Source organism: Camellia sinensis, chromosome 2, assembly GCF_055761805.1.
Source record: "Camellia sinensis isolate YWXY chromosome 2, ASM5576180v1, whole genome shotgun sequence".
In the NCBI taxonomy this organism is placed as follows: domain Eukaryota; kingdom Viridiplantae; phylum Streptophyta; class Magnoliopsida; order Ericales; family Theaceae; genus Camellia; species Camellia sinensis.
The window spans coordinates 98,002,714-98,023,313 of NC_138962.1; the positions used below are offsets into that span (position 1 = coordinate 98,002,714).

At 34.7% G+C, this 20,600-nt stretch overlaps 1 protein-coding gene across 2 annotated transcripts; it reads left to right on the top strand.

The window, feature by feature from the left end:
• The first annotated feature begins 6,025 nt into the window (after nucleotides 1-6,025).
• LOC114311336 (WAT1-related protein At3g28050) lies at nucleotides 6,026-19,711 on the top strand. Of its 2 annotated transcripts, XM_028257476.2 has the most exons (8): nucleotides 6,026-6,404; nucleotides 6,511-6,573; nucleotides 6,679-6,792; nucleotides 7,266-7,500; nucleotides 16,371-16,529; nucleotides 18,344-18,495; nucleotides 18,882-18,999; nucleotides 19,402-19,711. In XM_028257476.2, the coding sequence occupies exons 1-7, from the start codon at nucleotides 6,211-6,213 to the stop codon at nucleotides 18,997-18,999; spliced, it is 1,035 nt and encodes a 344-aa protein (XP_028113277.2). In that variant the 5' UTR covers nucleotides 6,026-6,210; the 3' UTR covers nucleotides 19,402-19,711. The 2 variants fall into 2 exon arrangements, with proteins under 2 accessions (XP_028113277.2, XP_028113279.2); XM_028257478.2 differs by lacking the exon at nucleotides 16,371-16,529 and having other exon boundaries at nucleotides 6,085-6,404.
• Nucleotides 19,712-20,600: the final 889 nt, after the last annotated feature.

Sequence of the window (20,600 nt, forward strand, 5' to 3'; positions counted from 1 at the left end):
AAATCAATTCCATGGATAATGAGCCATAACCCAACTTGATTCAATATGTTCATTTCAAAATAACTCCAATACCATAATTAATCCTTTAGCTGATAACACCTTCTACACAACTCATATTAACAATAGAAATTTACCAACATTGTTCAACCATAAACCCTTTTTATTTTACCAAATCAAAATATAATTTAAGGCTTTCTCTTCTTTCAACAATAACATGCTAATTTTATTCTCTAATTAGTCCAAACCACAGTCAATGATAACAAAACCATTTTCAAACAACCAACCCTAGGTTCCCCTCATGATTTTCAAACAAATCCAACACGGATATGATTTTCATGCAATACAAAATTACCACATGTCTATCTATAGACGGAGTATTGAAAAGGAACAAAGAAATCCCTACCTCAAATGGAGAGACCAAATGGAGAAGATGACCCGAAATCAAAGTGCTCCAAATCCCAAATTTCTTGGATCACAACGAAGCCCTCGACGATCAACACACTTCTTACAAAGGCCCAAGGTGAGGAAAACACTCTAACTAGATCAACCCTAAGAGAGAAGTTAGGTTTTAGAGTGAGGTGCTCTCCAACGGCTTTTTCGGAAAAGTAAGAGAGAGAAAGGAAATCAAAAAGTGAACAAAATGGTCGGATCTCGGCTTTATATAAAAGTCGTCCCACTCGAGCGTCGAACTCCCTGCTCGAGCGTCACTCACAGATCCCCGCTCGAGCGTCCAATCCCCCGCTTGAGCGGCGGATGCACGCTCCCAAAACTTTTACAGACATGGTGCCCACTCGAGCGTCAAACTCCCCCGCTCGAGCGTATACCACTGCAGACGAAATACTAGATGGGTGATTTCCCCGCTCGAGCGCCAACACCCCCGCTCGAGCGGACAAGCAACAACAGAGTCCCGCTCGAGCGTCAAAAGAGCCGCTCGAGCGGAGGGACCAAAAACTGGGCAAGGATTTCTAAGTTTTAAAACATCACCAACTTATTCCCAACAAGTCCAACACAACCCAAAACTCTAAGATAAAGAGTAAGGGATAGAAAAGAGGATAAGACAACAACAAATCTACGGAACCAAGTCCGGATTACAGTTCAATAACAACAGGGAATACTGGGATCGCTATAAAAATTTACTTAAAATACATATTGCCTTATGTGATTTTGAAAATTACATCATATCACTTCAAGTTTCTAATCGCATAACAAATGACCAATTCTATTAATAAATCATGAAATCAAATAACAGTTTTTAATGATATTAAAAATATATTGAATATATTGTTGTATAAGAAAGTAGTTAGAAATTTTATTTTTTCTATTAATTCTGTTAAGGAGGTGTTTAGGAAATAGCCCATCCTAAGCTAAAATAGCCAATAAAATAAAACACTATATTACATCACTTTCTTTACTTTTTTATACGTCTTTTCGTAAAAATTCAATAGCCAACTAAAATAGCATATTCCCAAATAGGGCCCAAATAAAAAAAATTTGATAAGAGGGCATTTGCAATTTCCATAATCACAATGAGTAATCCTTATTTCAAACAAACTTCAGGGGTGTATTCATAATTTAATTTAATTTTTATTTTTTATATTTTATTTTAGTATTCTAGGAGTGGTTTGGGGTTTACTTATTTAGTGACTTTTTAACTTTTTATGAAAAATATATGTAAAAAAATAGAGACATGATGTGATAACTTAGGCCATGGAGGACTGGAGAGGTATTATTGGGCTCAATGGGCCTATTTTTGGGTCATGTTTCAATAATCCGAATTGTTCACATTTTAGGGTTCGTTGAGTACGTTATCTCTATAAAAAATAAGTCGACTGGATAACTGAAACCACATATTCAGATAAGTTTGTATGAAAAAAAATGAACGGTGAGAAAATAAACGATTCATACAAAATTGATCTGAATATGTGATTTTCGTTATCCGATCAACTTGATTTTTTTGTAAAGATGATATATTTGACAAATCCTAAAATGTGAACGGTTTGGATCATCAAAACAATACCCAAAAATAGGCCCACTGGACTAGACTAAACAATCTAATCTGATGTAAGACGGAAGGTCGTCTAATTCTGATAGTTTGTAATAAATAACCAAATAATTATACTTATTTAAGCTTATTTTGATAATTAGAAGGGAAAAAAAAATAGCTTATTGACTTATTAAGGTCTCGTTTGGAAACATACTATTTTAGTAACTTTTTAGTTTTTTAGCTAAAATATGAGGTAAAAAAAAATTTAATATGTTTGGAATGAACTTTTAATTTTTTACAAAAAAATGTGTAAAAATATAGAGAAAATGAAATCTTTGACTTTTTGTATAGGTTGTTGGCTTTTTAATTTTTTTAGTGACTTTTTTGATTTTTAGACTAAAATATTGAGTTGCCAAATGTGACCTAACTTATTATCACATTTCCCTCTATATTTTTTATATATATATTTTTTAAAATTAATACTATATAAAAAATTAAAATATATATATATATATATATATTTCTATTTCTATTTCTATTTCCTTGGTGTTAAAAAAAAATCAATAGTGCTACGTGCATCAATTAATGTACACATTAGTGTACCAACTAGTGTTATGCCATATAAATTACATATACCCAAAACCTCTAAAATTATGTCATATCATGTGTTAGTATACTACTTAGTGTACCAACTAGGGTGTGTTTGATTGGGGGGACAAAAGGGGAGACTATTTACGAATCAAGATCTTCTCCTTCATCTCTCTCCTTAACTCCCTCCTTGCTAGGCCATTGGGTCCACTTTTAGATCCAATTTTGATGATCTGAACTGTCACATTTTAAGATTTGTTCAGTATATCACACTTGTAAAAAATCAAGTTGATCGGATATCAGAAAGCATATGTTCGGAAAATTGTTTATCAAAGTTTTTTAAAAAATAATTTGTGGTTCGATGATCCGAACATGTAGTTTTTGATATCTAATCAACTTGAGTTTTTACAAGTATGATATACTTAACAAATCTTAAAATGTGAACGGTTCGAATTATCAAAATTGGACCCAAAAGTGAGCCCAATGGCCTAGCAAGGAGGGAGTTAAGGAGAGAGATGAAAGAGAGGATTTTAATTCACTATTTACTGTGCGGATTATAATCTATTGGAAGCATCCAATCCGGCATTTTTTTTTTAGTCCGCCGGATATGTAGTCCGGCCAGACTCTATATCCCTCATATGAGGGACTATTGTAACTTAGGGGGTGAGATTATTTTAATAGGACTATTTACTGTTGGGATTAAATGGTGAAATGACTATTTTGACCCTCTACTATTTAATTATGTGTTATATTTAGTAAAATTCAATAAAATTTAAATGTCTCAATTTAAAAATAAAATAATTTTATTTAACTTTTTATTGATATTTTATTTATTTAATTTTTTAAAATAATTTTTTGTAAATATTTTATTGATGTTTTATTTTAAAATTTTGTTTATATTTTATTTATTTCATTATTTAAATTTAATAGATGTTTTATTTAATTTCATTTTTTTAATTATTATTATTTTTAAAAATAAAATTATTTAAAATTTTAATTAAAAAAATAACATATATTTTTATTGATATTTTATTTATTTAATTTAAAAAAAATAAATTTATTTAATTGTGTAAAAAATAAAATAAAATAAATTTTTATTTAATCTAGTTAAAAATAATTAAATATTAAAGATATGTTTAATATTGTTATTATTTAGTAAACAATTGAAAAGGGGTAAAACAGTCTTTTGCTCATTTATCCTAATCAGTCCGTCCAATCACAACATTCGATTCATTAAAAATAGTCATTTTCAAACATCTAATTCCATGAAAAAACAAATACTGATACACATCTAATCCAGCCAAATAGTCCGGGAGATTCACAATCCCATGATTCAAGTTCGATGGATTCTAATCCCCTTATCTAGTCTCTCCAATCAAACACACTCTAATTGATACATATAACATTATTCAAAAAAAAATTAAAAAAAATACTTAGTATCTCGAATTTGTGTGACTCGAATAACTTGAATATATCAAAACGATAACATTTTATCTCAAAATAATATCATTTTGAGATATCCAAGCCACCCAAATCATGAAAATTGGAAGTAACCATGGTTGAAAATTAAAAAATATGGGGCTATGGCATAGGAAAGTAGAACGTCAATTGATTTCGGAGGAGGAAAGTGAGGGGGCATTTCCCTAAATAAGCCAAAATACTAATTCAATTTCCAAACTAAGCCTAGTTTTGAAAGAATTTCCAAAATAGGCTAAAACGTGGTTCACAACCACGATTTCAACGTCTGTGCGCCTGTTTTGCGTGAAATTTGGGAAGTCTTAAAATAGTGGTTACAAAACGCGCTTTTGATTAAGAAATCGCGGTTACAAACCGCGCTTTTAGTTTTTTTTTTTTTTCTTCTGAAAGCATGGTTGTGAACCATGATTTTAACTTAAATTTTTTTTCTTTTGAAAACATGGTTGTAAACCACGTTTTTTATCAATTTTTTTTTTCTTCTAAAAGCGTGGTTGTGAACCACGCTTTCAATACACAAATGATATTGCTGCTTGGCGTGCTATTGGACCAACTGATACATCAAGTAAGTCAACACTCATCAACAGTTGGTCCAATAAATTTATTTCATAAAAATAAAATAAATTTCTAAAAAATAAATTTCTAAAAATAAAAATAAATTTCTAAAAATATACGTTACCTTAGTGTTTAGGGATAAAATTTATTTTTTTTATTTTACTAAAATAAAAATAAATAAATTTTAAGAATTAAACCCTAAACCCTAAAATAAAAAAAAAAAAATTTATCCCTAAATACTAAGGTAGCGTTTTGTAATGTTTACGTTTTTTGTTTATATTAATGAAAATTTTATAAACTGGTTTTTATTTATTTTTAGAAAAACATAAATTACAAACGCGTTTGGTTTGAACAATAAAATAATTAAAAACATAATTGAAAAAATTTAATTTAAAAAAAAATTATTTGAAAAAATAATTATTTGAAAAAAAATTTAATTGGGAAAAAAAATATTTGAAAAAAATTTAATTGAAATAAAAGATTAATTTAAAAAAAAATTAATAGAAAAAAAAATTAATTGAAAAAAAATAATTGAAAAAAATTATTTGATCTTAATTTCAATTATTTGGTCTTATTTTTTTTCAATTATTTGAAATTAAGACCAAATATTTTTTTTTCAATTAAATTTTTTTTCTATTAATTTATTTTCAATTAAATTTTTTTTTCCAATTAAATTTTTTTCCCCCATTTTGTTCAAACCAAACGTGTTTGTAATTTATGTTTTTCTAAAAATAAATAAAAACCAGTTTATAAAATTTTCATAAATATAAACAAAAAACATAAACGTTACCAAACGCTACCTTAATATTTAGGGATAAATTTTATTTTTTTTATTTTAGGGTTTAGGGTTTAATTCTTAAAATTTATTTATTTTTATTTTAGTAAAATAAAAAAAAATTATCCCTAAACACTGAGGTAACGTATATTTTTAGAAATTTATTTTTATTTTTAGAAATATATTTTTTAGAAATTTATTTTATTTTTTATGAAATAAATTTATTGGACCAACTATCAGTTGGTCCAATAGCACGCCAAGCAACAATATCATTTGTGTATTGAAAGCGTGGTTCACAACCACGCTTTCAGAAAAAAAAAAAAAAAAAAAATTGATAAAAAACGTGGCACTTCCACGTTTTCAAAAGAAAAAAAAATTAAGTTAAAATCGTGTTCACAACCACGCTTTCAGAAGAAAAAAAAATATAACTAAAAACGCGGTTTGTAACCGTGATTTCTTAATCAAAAGCGCGTTTTGTAACTACGATTTTAAGACTTCTCAAATTTCACGCGAGACAAGCGCACAGACGTTGAAATCGTGATTGTGAACCACGTTTTAACCTATTTAAAAAATTCTTTTAAAACTAGACTTAGTTTGAGAATTGAATTAATATTTTGGCTTATTTAGGGAAATGCTCCGAAAGTGAGAGCGGGCGAGAAAAATCGTGCGGAAAATGAGACAGTTACATAAGCAGCACACGCGAGCGAGCGAGTCTTTCAGTTTCTTTTTCTTTTTCTTTCAAGTCAAGCCTCTCTGTGTTTTTGTTTCAACTCAACAACACTTAAACCCAAAAAAATCGCACAAATCCATGATCTGAGAGAGAGAGAGAATAAAAATGGGGTTGATGAGTGGAATGAAGGAAGCAGCGCCATTTGCAGCAATGTTTTTGGTGGAATGGGGAGAGGTGGGGATGATGACGCTGGCCAAAGCAGCCTTAAACACAGGGATCAGCACTTTCGTTTACTTCGTCTTCTACAACTCCCTTGGCGTTGTTCTCCTTTTCCCATTTTTCATCTTCCGTACCTACAGGTTTCTTGTATGCATTTCCACCCTTTTTCTTCTTCTTCAATTCCTCCTTCATTTTCTTTCACATTTATCACTAACCCACTAATTATTTTCTATCTCTGTGTAATAGAAAGAAGCACCCTCCTCTCACTTTGGCCCTCCTTTGTAGATTCTTCCTCCTTGGCTTATTTGGGTAAGATTCAAATCTACTGTTTGTTTGTTTGTTTGTTTGTTTGTTTGTTTTTATAACAAAAGGCATATTTGTTATTATTACTCTGATAATTGATGAATGAATCAGGAGAGGCTTTTTGATGTTTGGGTATTTGGGCCTCAAGTACAGCTCTCCAGCTCTGGCTGCAGCTTTGTCTAACCTTGTACCGGTTTTTACATTCTTGCTTGCCATCATCTTCAGGTCAGACCAGCAGGACATGCTAAATCATTTGAAATTGTCTTCATTATGTAGATATAGATAGATATAGATAGATACAGATACTGATCATAATATTAATTGGGTTTTTATTTTATTTTTATTGTTTTTGGCAATTTTCTGTCTCCACTGTATGTACATGTATAAATAAATACTAGAAGGGTAAGCACACTAACGTGTGCATTTGAAAATCAGAGTGGAAAGGGTGTAGTGGCCAACTGAACAACATTTTTTGCTTTGTTGATTTTACTTTTTGGTCCAAAGATAAATATTTAGGAAAATCTAGTGTTGTTGGGGTTATTTTGGGCATAAAAATTGCACGACAAACCTTCAATTCTAGTGACTTGTGTGCTTTATATAATAGAATAGAAGAATAGATATATGAACTGTTATTTTAATCTATTGGCGCAAGTATGTTAATTCCGGTTTCTCCAATTAATGTTGCAATCCGTATACAGGATGGAGAAGATAGATATGAGAAGCACAAGCAGTATAGCAAAATGTTTGGGGACCGTAGTGGCAGTATCAGGAGCATTCATAATTACTCTTTACAAAGGTCCGGCAATCATATCTGGTACATCCAATTCTAGCTTACATTCTCAGGATTTTATGCCCCAAAGATCAAACTGGGCTCTTGGAGGCTTTTTTCTTGCAATAGGTTTCTGCTCTGCCGCCACATGGAACATTTTGCAGGTAAAATTCACCCAAAAATCAACTGAAAGGTTTTGCATTTAGGCTCTATGCCGATCTATTTGACTTGGTATACTGGAAATGTGGCATGTGTTGTATTGTGGTAGTGCCAAAATTAATAGTAAATGTCACCTGCTAGTAGTGTTGTCTAAAATTGCTGTATATGTATAGTTTGGGGAAGGGAGTAGGCTAAGAAGCATGGACATGGACACGTGACACGACACGGATACGATAAGGACACACCAACATGTTAATTTTCAAAAAATACAGGACACGACACGTGGGGGACACGCAAGAAATATATAATTTTATATATTTATTATATGTTATATATATGAATATGTCATTCAAAGATAATAAAAAATATAATATGACTCTAATTCCGATAAATTTATATGATTTTTGTTTTATTATTGTATCTTAAGTTGTTTGTTCAAACTTGTAATTAATTTCATATGTGTCTAATCGATAGGCACGCGTGTTTAAGCGATTGATATGTGTGTCCTCCAAGTGTCCAAAGAGTGTCCGGATCTTTAAAAAAATTTTAAAAATATAATACGTTTTGAAGAGTGTCGGACACGTGTCCTAGGAGTGTCCAAAGAGTGTCGGTGTCCGACACGGATACGACACGGATACGTCACCTTCTTAGAAGTGTCCGTGCTTCTTAGGGAGTAGGTAATGTGAAATTTGTGAACCAATACATTTTGAGTTATTTACAATATCAAGTGAGGCATCCCCCTCAGCGCACGCACACATCACCCACTCATGTTGACAAGTCAGCACTATGCCTATGCAAGTCTTATTTGCATGTTTGCACCCAAATTATCATAAAATCCATGACATTTCTCATCCTGATTGCTCTGGCCCTGACCTTGTGTCAAATAACCTAGAAAATAGCATCCCAATTCCTACTTTTGCCTTATAAAGTTCCTTGGCTTTTCTGTCCTATTGTATTAGACTGCTACAACAAATGACAACTTCTTTAACTTGGGTCAAAATCCTTTTCCCTTTGAAGTTTGCATTGCCAGGCTAGTTCGGCTTGCTAGTTTCCAATTTGTCCTTGCCCCAAACTTTGTCTCCCATTTCATTCCAAACTCTAGCAGGCAAAATAGACATTAAAAGACCAAATGGTTCACTAGTTTTGCACTTACCACACATGATAAATAATCTTATTTAGTGGGTATTTGGAAAGTTGCTATTTTAGTTTTTGGTTATTTTAGTAGGCTAAAATTTATGTTTGGGAAGATGGTTGGATTTTTTTGTAGTTGGATGTGATGTTTGTGAGAGAAAAAATGAAATGATTATGAGTTTGATGTGACATTTTGTCTTATTGGCTATTTTAGCCTATTTTGTCTTTTTGTGGATTTTAGCCCAAAAAGCCCAAAAAAAGCTCTTTCCAAACACCCCCTTAGTATGGATAATCCATTCTATGAGTCTATCTCTTGTGTTCAATCTTTTCTGAAGAACCAACTATGTAGGAGTGTTTTAGAATAGTTAAGGAGTACCAAACTGGATGATACCAAAGCACTGGTGATACTGTTCTTTAGTTACATTCAATGCTGACTGAGAAGAGTAATATCTGGTAGATTTAAATTTTCATCTCCTTTGACTGGCTTCTTGTTGACTGAGTGTGTTACTCTAATAATTTCTAGAAATTTTTCATGTTACTGATACTGGCCCTCTCAGTGCTTCCTCTTGTTTGCTATCCTTGCATTTTCATTGATGCATAGTCATAGATTAGTTTCAAACACAAGTGAATTCCCATGAGTAACCTCTGTCTTTTAACACAATGAAGTGCCCCTGTAGTGAGGAGGAAGAAGGATTAGATGACTCAACATTTTTTATCTGGCACCAGGAGGTTGGCCTCTTGGAAGAGGCTGAAGGGGGTAGGGTGACCCTCATAAAGAGTATGTTGTCTAGCTTGCTGACTGACTATGTCTTTGTTTCAGTTGCTAAAAAGGTTGGAGAAGCTAATGAGGGATTTTCTTTGGGGAGGCTTGGGGAAGGAACATAAGTAACCAGTAGGTTGATTGGTATGTGTTGAAAATGACTATAGGAGGTGATGGAGTGGGTATTAGGGATTTGGTCCTCTTCAACAAGGCTCTCTTGGATATATGGTTGTGGAGGTTTTCCTTTGAGAGGGAGAATCTTTGGAGGAGGGTTTTGGCTGGGATGTATGGATGTGGTAAGGGCTAATGGTGATGGAGCGTATCAGGGGTCCTTTTGGAGTATAGGATGTCAAGGTGGGAGATGGTCACCTATCAAAGTTCTGGGAGGATGCTTGGTGTGGGTATAGACTTTTCGAGGGATGCTTTTCTCAACTTGTTTAGAGTAGCTGTGAATGCGGATGCATTAGTTGATAAGTATGGGTGTGTGGATTAGAGTGGTGGGGTATGCGTATTGTGGTAACCCTGTTCTGTTTTGTACTAATTGGTCCTTAATATGAATACGATTATGTGTTTAATGTGATTTTGTATGCCATTATGTGAAAGTATGTGGTTTTGAATTTCTATCTGATCACCGTAGGAATATCTGTTTGATTATCTGCTTTGGAAATTAAATTGAAGGCCTTATCGGCCAAAGAACCCGAAAATCTGGCGGCATTATTTGTACAGGGCAAAGTATGAAGTCTACACGGATCACAAAAGTCTGAAATACTTCTTCACGCAGAAGGAGTTTAATATGCGACAGAGGAGATGGCTGGAATTGATAAAGGATTATGATTTAGAGATTTAGTATCACCCCGGGAAAGCTAACACAGTTGCTGACGCTTTGAGCAGAAAACCAACGGGGAGTATGGCTTGTTTGCTTACTGAACAGAAAGAGATCTTGCAAGATTTTGAGAAGTCTGAAATTGAAGTGGTAATGTGTGAACAGGGTGGATTGATAGCCGCTATTACAGCTGAACCGGCAATCATTGATGAAAACGGACGGAAACAGAAAGAGGATGAATTCCTCAAGAAGGTGATTGATGAATTTGAGGCAAGTCCGAAGGCAGAGTTTAGTATTGAAAATGAAATGTTAAAGTTCCGAAACCGAATGTGTGTCCCAGATGTACCGGAACTGAAAAAGAGGATTTTAGATGAAGCCCACAAATCAATGTTTGCTATACATCCGGGCAATAATAAAATGTATCGGGATTTGAAATAAACCTATTGGTGGCCTAAAATGAAAAAGGAGATTGCAGAATATGTGTCCAAATGTCTTCAGTGTCAGCAAGTTAAAGCTGAACATCAGAAACCAGGCGGTCTACTGCAACCTCTCCCTATTCCTAAATGGAAGTGGGAACATGTGACTATAGATTTCGTTGTTGGCCTACCTCGGACTCCTCAAGGTATGGATTCTATTTGGGTTGTAGTTGATAGACTGACTAAATCTGCACATTTTCTACCTGTTAGAACTACGTTTAATGCTTATAGACTAGCTACCATATATGTTGATGAGATTGTCCGTTTACACAGAGTTCCGGTATCTATTGTGTCGGATAGAGATCCGAAATTTGTATCTAGATTGTGGAAAAGTTTGCAGGAAGCTATAGAGACAGAACTAAGGTTCAGTACTGCATTCCACCCACAGACAGATGGGCAATCAGAACGAACAATACAGACTTTAGAAGATATGCTTCGAATGTGTGCTTTAGATTTTCAGGGGAGTTGGGAAGACTATTTGCCACTTGTAGAATTTGCATACAATAACAGCTTCCACTCCAGCATCGGTATGGCACCATACGAGGCTTTGTATGGTAGGCGGTGTAGATCACCAATTTGTTGGACAGAGGTCGGGGATAGAGCTTTACTTGGGCCTGAAATTGTGCAAGATACTTCTGAGAAAATTAAAACTATTCGGCAAAGGCTCAAAACAGCTCAGGACCGACAAAAGAACTGTGCAGACTTTCGAAGAAGACCTCTTGAGTACGAGGTCGGTGACCACGTGTTTATTCGTGTGTCCCCAATGAAAGGCCAAGTCAGGTTTGGAAAAAAGGGCAAGTTGTCGCCCCGTTACATTGGGCCGTTTCAGATTCTGGAAAGGCTTGGCCCAGTTGCCTATAGAGTTGCTTTGCCACCGGGATTCGAACAAATCCATAATGTGTTTCATGTGTCGATGTTGAGGGGTTACCTCCGAGACCCGTTTCATGTGATTGATTATCACCGGGTAGTTATTGATGAAAATATGGAGTACGCCGAATGGCTGGAGCGAATCGTCGACCGGCAAGTGAAACAGTTGAGAAGCAAGTCCATTCCAATGGTGAAAGTGGAATGGAAAGAACACTATGGGATGGATGCTACATGGGAAAAAGAAGAGGAAATGCGACTACGCTATCCACATTTGTTTCCTAACGAAGGTAAAATAAGTTTGAGGGACCAAACTTCCTAAAGGGGGAAGACTGTGATAACCCTGTTCCGTTTTGTGCTAATTGGTCCTTAATATGAATACGATTATGTGTTTAATGTGATTTTGTGTGCCATTATGTGAAAGTATGTTGTTTTGAATTTCTATCTGTTCACCGTAGGAATATCTGTTTGATTATCTGCTTTGGAAATTAAATTGAAGACCTTATCGGCCAAAGAACCCGAAATTGATTGCGCCATTGTGATTGGCGTAATTTTTAAAGTCTACGGTGAAGTTTAATTAGAAATTGATTTGAATCAAATTAATCAGATTAAATTAATGAATTAAGTGCCCAATTGTTTTATATTAATAAATTGGAATCAGTGGGACTTATGTAAGGAAAGGCACTACACCCAATTCACTCACTTGAGCTCAAAAATCAGGATTTGTGTCTTAGAAAAGAGAGAGAGCCGACCTTGAGAGGGAAATGAGGCATCTTGGTGTATTTAGGCTCATAATTTGTGAATTGGGAAGGCTAGGTGCAAGACTTGGCCACAATTGTGAGAATCAAGGCTCCTAGGTGAGTAACCAATAAATGACTCATGGATTTTTGTTTGTAAATTGTGAATTCAAGTTTGATTAATGGTGAAGAACATGAGTTAGTTTGATCATAAGGAAATTGGGTTGATTTTGTTGTATTTGAAGTCATGGAATGCATGCATGTGCATGATAACCATGAATTTGCATAATTGAGCATGAAAAATATGATCCATGTAAAATTGTGGCTAGAATCCATGCTTGTGACCACCATTTGTACGATTTGAGTTGAAATGGAAGCCATATCTCACATGCATATACCATTCATAAGATGTATGAGCTTGAATGTATGAAATTGTTATGTTAAAAGTAAATTTGGTGTAGATTGGGACATTCATGTGATTAATTTGTGAAATTGAGCTCCATTGTGTTGTAATTTGGTGTTTGTACCATGTTAGTACATGTATATATGAAGTTTAAGCCAAAAATTATGAGTTTAGAACCTTTGGAGGTCGAATTCAGCTTAAGAACAAATTCTGGAAAACCCAGAATTCTTGATGTCCGCTCGAGCGGGGAAACCGCCGCTCGAGCGTGAAATACGAGCTCCCAGCATAGTTTGCAGACATGGCTTCCGCTCGAGCAGGGAAGTTCACGCTCGAGCGGGGAGCTATGTAGACAGATCTTCAGCTTGAGCGGCCGAGTTCGCGCTCGAGCGTGAAATTGATGTAACCAATACTTTTGCAGACCTCATGGGTCCGCTCGAGCGGGGAAGTCCACGCTCGAGCGGGGACCCTGTTTTCTGAAATTTTGAAAAGACATTCTGTGTTTCGTTTTCAGTTCTCTTTTACTTTTAAGTACTCTTAGGCATACATTGAGCATTGTAATTGAGTTAAAGAGATAAGAATGAAGCCTCAAGAGGAAAATGTGAATTTAGAATGGATTGAATTGTTTGTGACTCTTTTGTGTTCATGGAATGTGTAGGGTCGAGCTCCAGGGCAAACCAACCAACCGATCACTGTGAGTAATGTCTTAACAAGATATTTGAGATATGTTATTGTCCAATTGTTTACTTCTATGTAAGTTTGTAAGTTCATTAATTTGAATAGTGGACAACGATTGATATAAATGATTGGGCTGGAGGCCGATTGACATGAATGATTGGGCCGAAGGCCGATTGATATAAATGATTGGGCTGAAGGCCGATTGATATAAATGGTTGGGCCGAAGGCCGATTGATATAAATGATTGGGCCGGAGGCCGATTGACATGAATGATTGGGCCGAAGGCCGATTGGCATAAATGATTGGGCCGAAGGCCGATTGATAGAAGTGATTGGGCCAAAGGCCGTTTGTTGTAACTGTTTCAAAGATTGCTTATGTATCTTCCTTATTCGATATTATTCACTAGGCTTTCGCTCACGCTCATTCATGTACATGTAGGTGAGCTAAGGGACGTCCAGAACTAGCCTCGGTGAAATTGTGAGAAACAGTCAAAGTTTTGAGGAGTCAGCCCACACGTCTCACGCATGAGACTGTCTTCGCCTTTGTCCTTCGTTCATAGTTTTGTTATGTTGGCGAAAACATTGGACTACTTTTGTATATAAGTCTTGGGTTCGACTAACTTAAACTTGTATGATCCCGTATGTACAGTGTTCTGTGTTAGTACATGTTTTGATGTGAGTTATTAACATATAAATGTTTAGAATGTTATGGTGTGCATATAAGTACAGCTCTACGGACAAAGTTTTAAATTTGCTTCCGTTTGGCCCCTTTACTCTGATGAGTTTTGTTTTATTGGTTTGAGGCCGTAGGTAATCTAGTGATTACTGGCCGGTTATGGCCTTAACCCATAGGAGCGGGTTCGGGTCGTGACAGGTATGGCATCAGGTTTTTAAGAGAGTCCTTTATGACTGGGAGGTGGAGTTTGTGGAGGATTCTCTGGGTTGGGATAGTACTTCTAATGTAGATTTTTGGGGGCCTCTTTCTAAAGGAAGCTTCTTGGGGTGGCGGGGGGAATCTCATAGAAGGCAGTGTGGTATTCGATGGCCCCTCCTACGATAATTTTCTTTGCTTGGACAGTGATTAAGGAGGTTATTCTCACTGTTGATAATCTTGAAGTGAGGCAAGTTCTTGCTAGATTGGTGCTGCATTAGAAAGGAGCTGAGTCCATGAACCAGCTCTTATTGCATTGTACAATTGTTTCAAATATTTGGAGTTTGGTGTCTTTTGCTTTTGGTGTCACCTGGGTATGCCATGGTAAGTTAAGGATTTGTTTATCTGTTGGAAGAGTGGTTGCCAGAGAAGAGACAAGAGGGTAACGTGGGATGTGGCTCCATTATGCATTATGTGGTGCATTTGGAGGGAAAGGAATTTTAGATCTTTTCTGGATAGCTTTCTGTTTTAAAGGGTACTTTTTTGGCTTTCTTGTTTTTTTGGCTTAGAGGAGATTTTCCTTTATGCTTATCCTCCTTCGTTGATTTTTTGAGGGATCTGTATCTCTCTGTAGATATATAGGAGGTTTTTGTCTTTAGTTTTGCTTTCAGTTTTGTTCTTTTGGTTGGTATACATCGTGTATACAGGTTGCTCCCCCTTTTGGTGATGTTTAATGCAACACTTTTTACTTATCAACAAAATAGAAAATCTGGCACCATACAATGCTGATGTGGCTTCTCAACAGCCGATGATCTCCCTTAAAGGAGTTCTTTCCTTGCTTCAAATTTTAACATCTTTTAAATTTTCTACTTCAAATGCTGACTCATGCATTGTACCTGCCCTCTGGCTTGACATATAGTCATCCATACCCTGCCAACCACCTTTGGACCCACAACCTACCCGTTCCCACTTTTTGCTTGCAGCTTTTTGTTTGTTGTAGCAGCTATTGTAGCTGAATTTGTTTCGTAATCAGGTTCATACTTGTGTTCAACTCCCTCTTCTTCAACCGTAGTTGCATGTCTTTGCACACTTTTTCAACTGCCTCAAATTCTAGGATTCGACTGCGGATCAGATCGTAGGATTGGATCGACAATCATGAGATTCTACTTTCTATAAAAAAAAATAAGGTAAAATTAACAATAAGGATGATGCATATTACAAATAAGGTGAAAAATCTCAAGCCCAACGATCCTAGCTGTGGTTTTACTACAATCGCACTTGTGATTCTGCTATAATACCGATTTTATAATGATTTCAATTGTTTTGGCAATTTGGGATCGTCGGATTGTAAGATCCTATATTATGGTTTGCGATTTTGATAACCATGCACAATACGTGGAAGCAAAGTCTCTGGATCTCTCACTAAAGCTGGACAAGGTTAGAGATGCTTGGCTCTATTGTCATAACTAGTGCTACAGCCAAAATAGATATCCTGCCCCCCTGTAGGTGGAAGATGAACTCCATCAACCTTATGAACCTGACTTGGGAGCTGTTTTTAAAGCAGAACCAACAGATCCTCCTTTGGTCCTCCCTTAACCGTGTTGTTTCAGTTAGAATGTTCATTTGACTGTATGGAGATGTTCATTCTTAGCATAGAAATCCACTATTCTTTTTGCATTGCTCCATTTGCAATTTGTGGAGGCTCACGATACTCAACTCCACTGTTCATACCGTCACCATAACAGGGATGAATATTGGATGATCGTCACAACTCTATTAGAATCAATCGATTTAGCAGTAGATGCAAGAGAATCAAGGTAAGTTGATGAAATTCTGGAGGTAGAAAATTTAGAAAAGAAGTTCTTAATGACTTCATCGGTCCAACCAACTTAAAAAATTGTTTTCATACTCAGAGCCATTTTATTTTCTTACTGCTAGGTTTCTTTTATTTTATTTCTCAATTTTTTTTTTTTTTTTGTGTGAAGTCTTCAATCTAGAGGAGAGATTTTGTAAACTAGTCTCTCTCTCTTTCTTGCAATAAAACATATCATGGGAGAGAATGGTGCTTACTATGTTTGAATATTCAGATCCAGATTTTATGACAAAATAGACTGATTTTTAACTTCTCTTTCCCAGACAGCAACAGTGAAGCAATATCCAGAAAAAGTGACTGTAGTCTTTTTCTTCATGTTGTTTGGGACCATGCAATGTGCAATTGTCTCTTCCATTGTAGAAAGAAATCCAAGTGCTTGGACATTGCGCCCTGGGATTGCAATGATTGCTGTTGTGTATTCAGTAAGGAAACTACAAACCCAACTTTTCTGTTTGTTTCTTCCATTCTGTTTGAAAATCGTTTTCGGTTACTTTATATTTGCCTTTCCTTCTTATTTTGATATGTTTATATCTGATCTTATGATTTTTACGTTTTTATGTTCATTCAAAAAGCTGTGGCTTACTATCCAATTAATGAACATCGATTCAGTGTTAAGAAGTTGGGGATTGGGGATCTTCGACAAAGCTCTCTTAGGCAAATGGTTATGGAGGTCTACAGTGAAATCTGAGGGCTTATGCAAAAAAAGTGGTGTTGGGTATATATGGTTTGGCACAGGGATGGTGGGCTTGAGGTCTAATGTTATTGGACATAAGGTTTTTTTAAAATGGATGGGGAGATCTTTCAAAGACATAAGGTTTTTTTTGGGGTTGGGCATAGGGTAGATTTTGGGATATTGCTTGATGGTTACCGGCTATTGAGGTTGATATTTCTATTGTTCAGGATTGCTGTAAACTCAGAAGATGCAGTGGCAGATTGAAAATTGCTATGTACCGTGAAAGTTTGCCCTGAAAGTTACTCCGAAAATGAGATGGATGGTGTAGATTTAAAGTTAGTGGGATGTGAGCCACATCCAGAATGATTGTGGTCCATAGATGTACTATTCTAGGTAATTTTTCTAGGTATGTAGTATTGTGGTTGCAGATTATATCCATTTTACAGAGTGGGAGCTTCTGTTTAGAAGGGACTTGGATTAGGAAGTGGGGTCCATGGAGTTATTTCAGGAAACGCCATATGGTATTACTGTTCTGCACCCTCACGCAGGGGTGGGGAGGTTTCTATTATGGAATATTCTCTGCACGTTCTTGGTACAAGGAACTAAATGGCTGTTTGGGGTTGGCCTTTTCAGTGGCTTTTTTTTGCTTTTTTGACTATTTTGTAGAATTTAAAAAAGCTGATGCCTTTGTGAAGTTGAGTGGCTTTGACTGTTTTAGCTGATGACAAACAAACTTTGAGCTTTTTGGTTTATTTAGCCAAATAAGCCAAAAAGCTAACAAACCATCCTCCCCCAAACTGCACCTAAGTTTTGGTGGTGTTGTCAATTTCATTGTAAAGGGATTTGGCATTCCAAGGATTCCATGAAGGTTGCATCTTTTGCTTCAATGGCCATTTGGAATGCTATTGGGACAATTTATATGTTAAAATGCGAGGGGGAAACTCTTTGATGATTGTTGTTACATGTACAAGGGGACAGGTAACATCTAGACTTTGCCACAGAGCTGTGGAGGCATTCTTTCTCTCTTCTCAAGGTTGCTTGGCTGATGCCAGCAACAATGGAGTTCTTCATTATTTGGAGTAAACGTTGTGTTAGGAGTGAAAGGAAAATGTGGGAGTGGCCCTGTTGTACTTAATGTGGTGTATTTGGTGGGTAATAAGTACATGGACACAGAACCAATCACATACAACATAGATGGAGCAATTTAAGAGAATCTGTATCTTTTATGACGGGCCCCACCATCTGATATGTATAGCTAAGATTCTTTTATGTGATTAGTTTTGTGTCTGTAGTCTTGTTGTTTGGTGGGAGAGGAATATAAGATGCTTTGAAGGGGTACTGGTTTCATTTTGATGAGCTGAAATGTGTTTTATTGTCTACACCGTATTTTTTGCACTCAATTGCGAATCTTCTATCATTGAATATTTTTTAAATTTGTGGAATTTATACATTCATATTTAGATGTAGAGCTAGTATACTTCTTGCGTACTTCAGCCCTCCCTCCCTAAGCATTATTGTTAATAATGCTCACTTTTTTGTGTGTACTAATTTAATTTTCTTTAGGCAATATTTGGGATTGTGCTCCGCTACAATATTGTTACTTGGTGCTTGTACGAGAAGGGTCCTCTCTATGTTGCCATGTTTAAGCCCTTGGGAATGGTCATTGCTGTGGTTGCAGGAATTGTGTTCCTTAACGATAAACTTCATCTTGGCAGGTATTATCCTATTCTTCTACATATATAGTGTCACTATGATGTTGGTTTCATCTTTCCTCAAAGATATGATTACTTGAAAAGGAGTGAAGGAAAAAACAATACAGGATAGCAAAACTGAATGTCATAACTTGAATTTTAGAATTATTTGGATTTAAAATTGAGATGTAATAGCTAAGTTATCAACTCAAACTTGGACAATTAAGTTTAGGATGCTCAATTTATTTAAGACAATTGGCTGCAATTGAGATTAGTTTATTCAAGGTTATCTGATGTAAAATGTGTATATTATTTATTTTTACAATGTAGTACTTAACTGAATTGTTGCCATTAAAATAAATAATTATTTTATTTATTCCATTTATTGGTGGTTTTATTTTTTTGTGCAGTTTAATTGGAGCAGCCATTATAGCTATTGGATTTTACACTGTGATATGGGGACAATCCAAGGAAAGAAAGGCGTCGAGCCAAAATATAAGTTATCAACTGAAACATGAGGGAGACTAGGTAACAAACACACTCAATTGATTCAAGAGAAGTGATTGAAATTTACATTGGTTTACTTGAGGCATCCTGGTGTGTTTTTCATTTTATTTTTCGAGATATAATTCTGGACACTAGTGTGAACATAATGAAGTAGAGCCATTAAGATGTAGTGAAGTCTCGTTATGAAGTTCTGTTTGGTCTTGTTTTCATAGGAAGTGCAAAAACACAATTATTTTCATATTGCTTTGCTTGTCTGCTTTTGGAGAACCCAAACAATAGTACAATTCTGTTTCATGCCAATGGGACCGTTTTCATAAAGCCAAATGCATTTTCTGTATCATTTTTGTTCTTTTAATTTTTCAAGGCTCTAAAACAGAATGAAGGGGAAAAAATTACTTATGGATCATTTTAATGTTTGTGCAGTGTAATTGGAGCACTCATAATAGTCAACATCTTTCGAGGATTGTCGCCAGCAAGAGATACATGACATTTGAAAAAATTTAGCTCTCATGCCAAAAAGTGATGATTTTTGGCCATGTTCATCACAAAAAAAAAAAAAAAAGTTACCGATGAAGTGTTGTGTTATGGAGCCATTTTTCTTTGAAAAATGCTATTTCATGCAGTGCACCATCCAATATATTTTGATATACAAGTAACATATACTAACATATCACCCGTGCTATGTACGGATTGTATTTACAATTATCTATATATGTGAATTGTGATTTTTAAATGTTTTCTTTTTTCTTTTTAAATGTCTTCTTTTTTTTCTTTTTTATATTATATAAAGTTTAATATTTTGATAATAATCATATGTGTAGACTTTTCAAGGAATTAAATGTCTTTTTTTTATTATATTATATTGAAGTTTAATATTTTGATAATAATCATATGTGTTGGATTTTTCAAGAAATTTTTTTATACTTATTTTTAATGCATTAAAGTGTTATTATGAGCGATAATAATCATATGTGTTGGGACTTTTCAATAAATTTATGCGTTGGATTTGAAAGAATTTTTTTTATGCTTATTCTTAATGCATTAAAATGTTATTATGAGGATAAGATTTGGAAGTTAGGAGAAGTTAATAAATGCTTAGGTTTTTTTTTTTTTTTTTTAATCAAAAAATCAGGAAATTTAAATTGGGAGATTGGAGCTCTTACAAGGTTTGGGATTAAAAACCCTATTTTTCTTAATATATAGTATAGATAAGTTGGTTCTTTTCTTCTTATATTTATTTATGATTTTTCATGTTTAACCCATTAAACAGAAACAAAATTAGGTTGGATCAAATTGAAACATTTCTTATACATTGAAAATTAAATTGATATAAGTTGAACATTGGAGATAAAAATGACACATATTGCATATTTTAAAAATCTAACCTTTTTAATTGAGTTTTCACATTTACTTCTACTCTAATACTTTAGGTTAAGAATCAAATTAAAACACTTATATATATATAAGTAATATAAATTGACATAATTTAAATATTGAGAATCAAAATGAGACAAATTACATATTTTAGAGACTAAAAACATGATTAATTCATTAAAAAAAAAAAAAACTCGGAGAAGCATCTTTGAAGGTAATTTGAAGAAATATCACAAATGGAATTTCCA

Coding starts and splice junctions, on each gene's coding strand:
- LOC114311336 (XM_028257476.2), top strand. CDS start 6,211: ATGGGGTTGATGAGTGGAATGAAGGAAGCAGCGCCATTTGCAGCAATG. Junction 6,793..7,265: donor TTGCTTGCCATCATCTTCAG/GTCAGACCAGCA, acceptor ATCCGTATACAG/GATGGAGAAGATAGATATGA. Junction 7,501..16,370: donor CCACATGGAACATTTTGCAG/GTAAAATTCACC, acceptor TCTCTTTCCCAG/ACAGCAACAGTGAAGCAATA.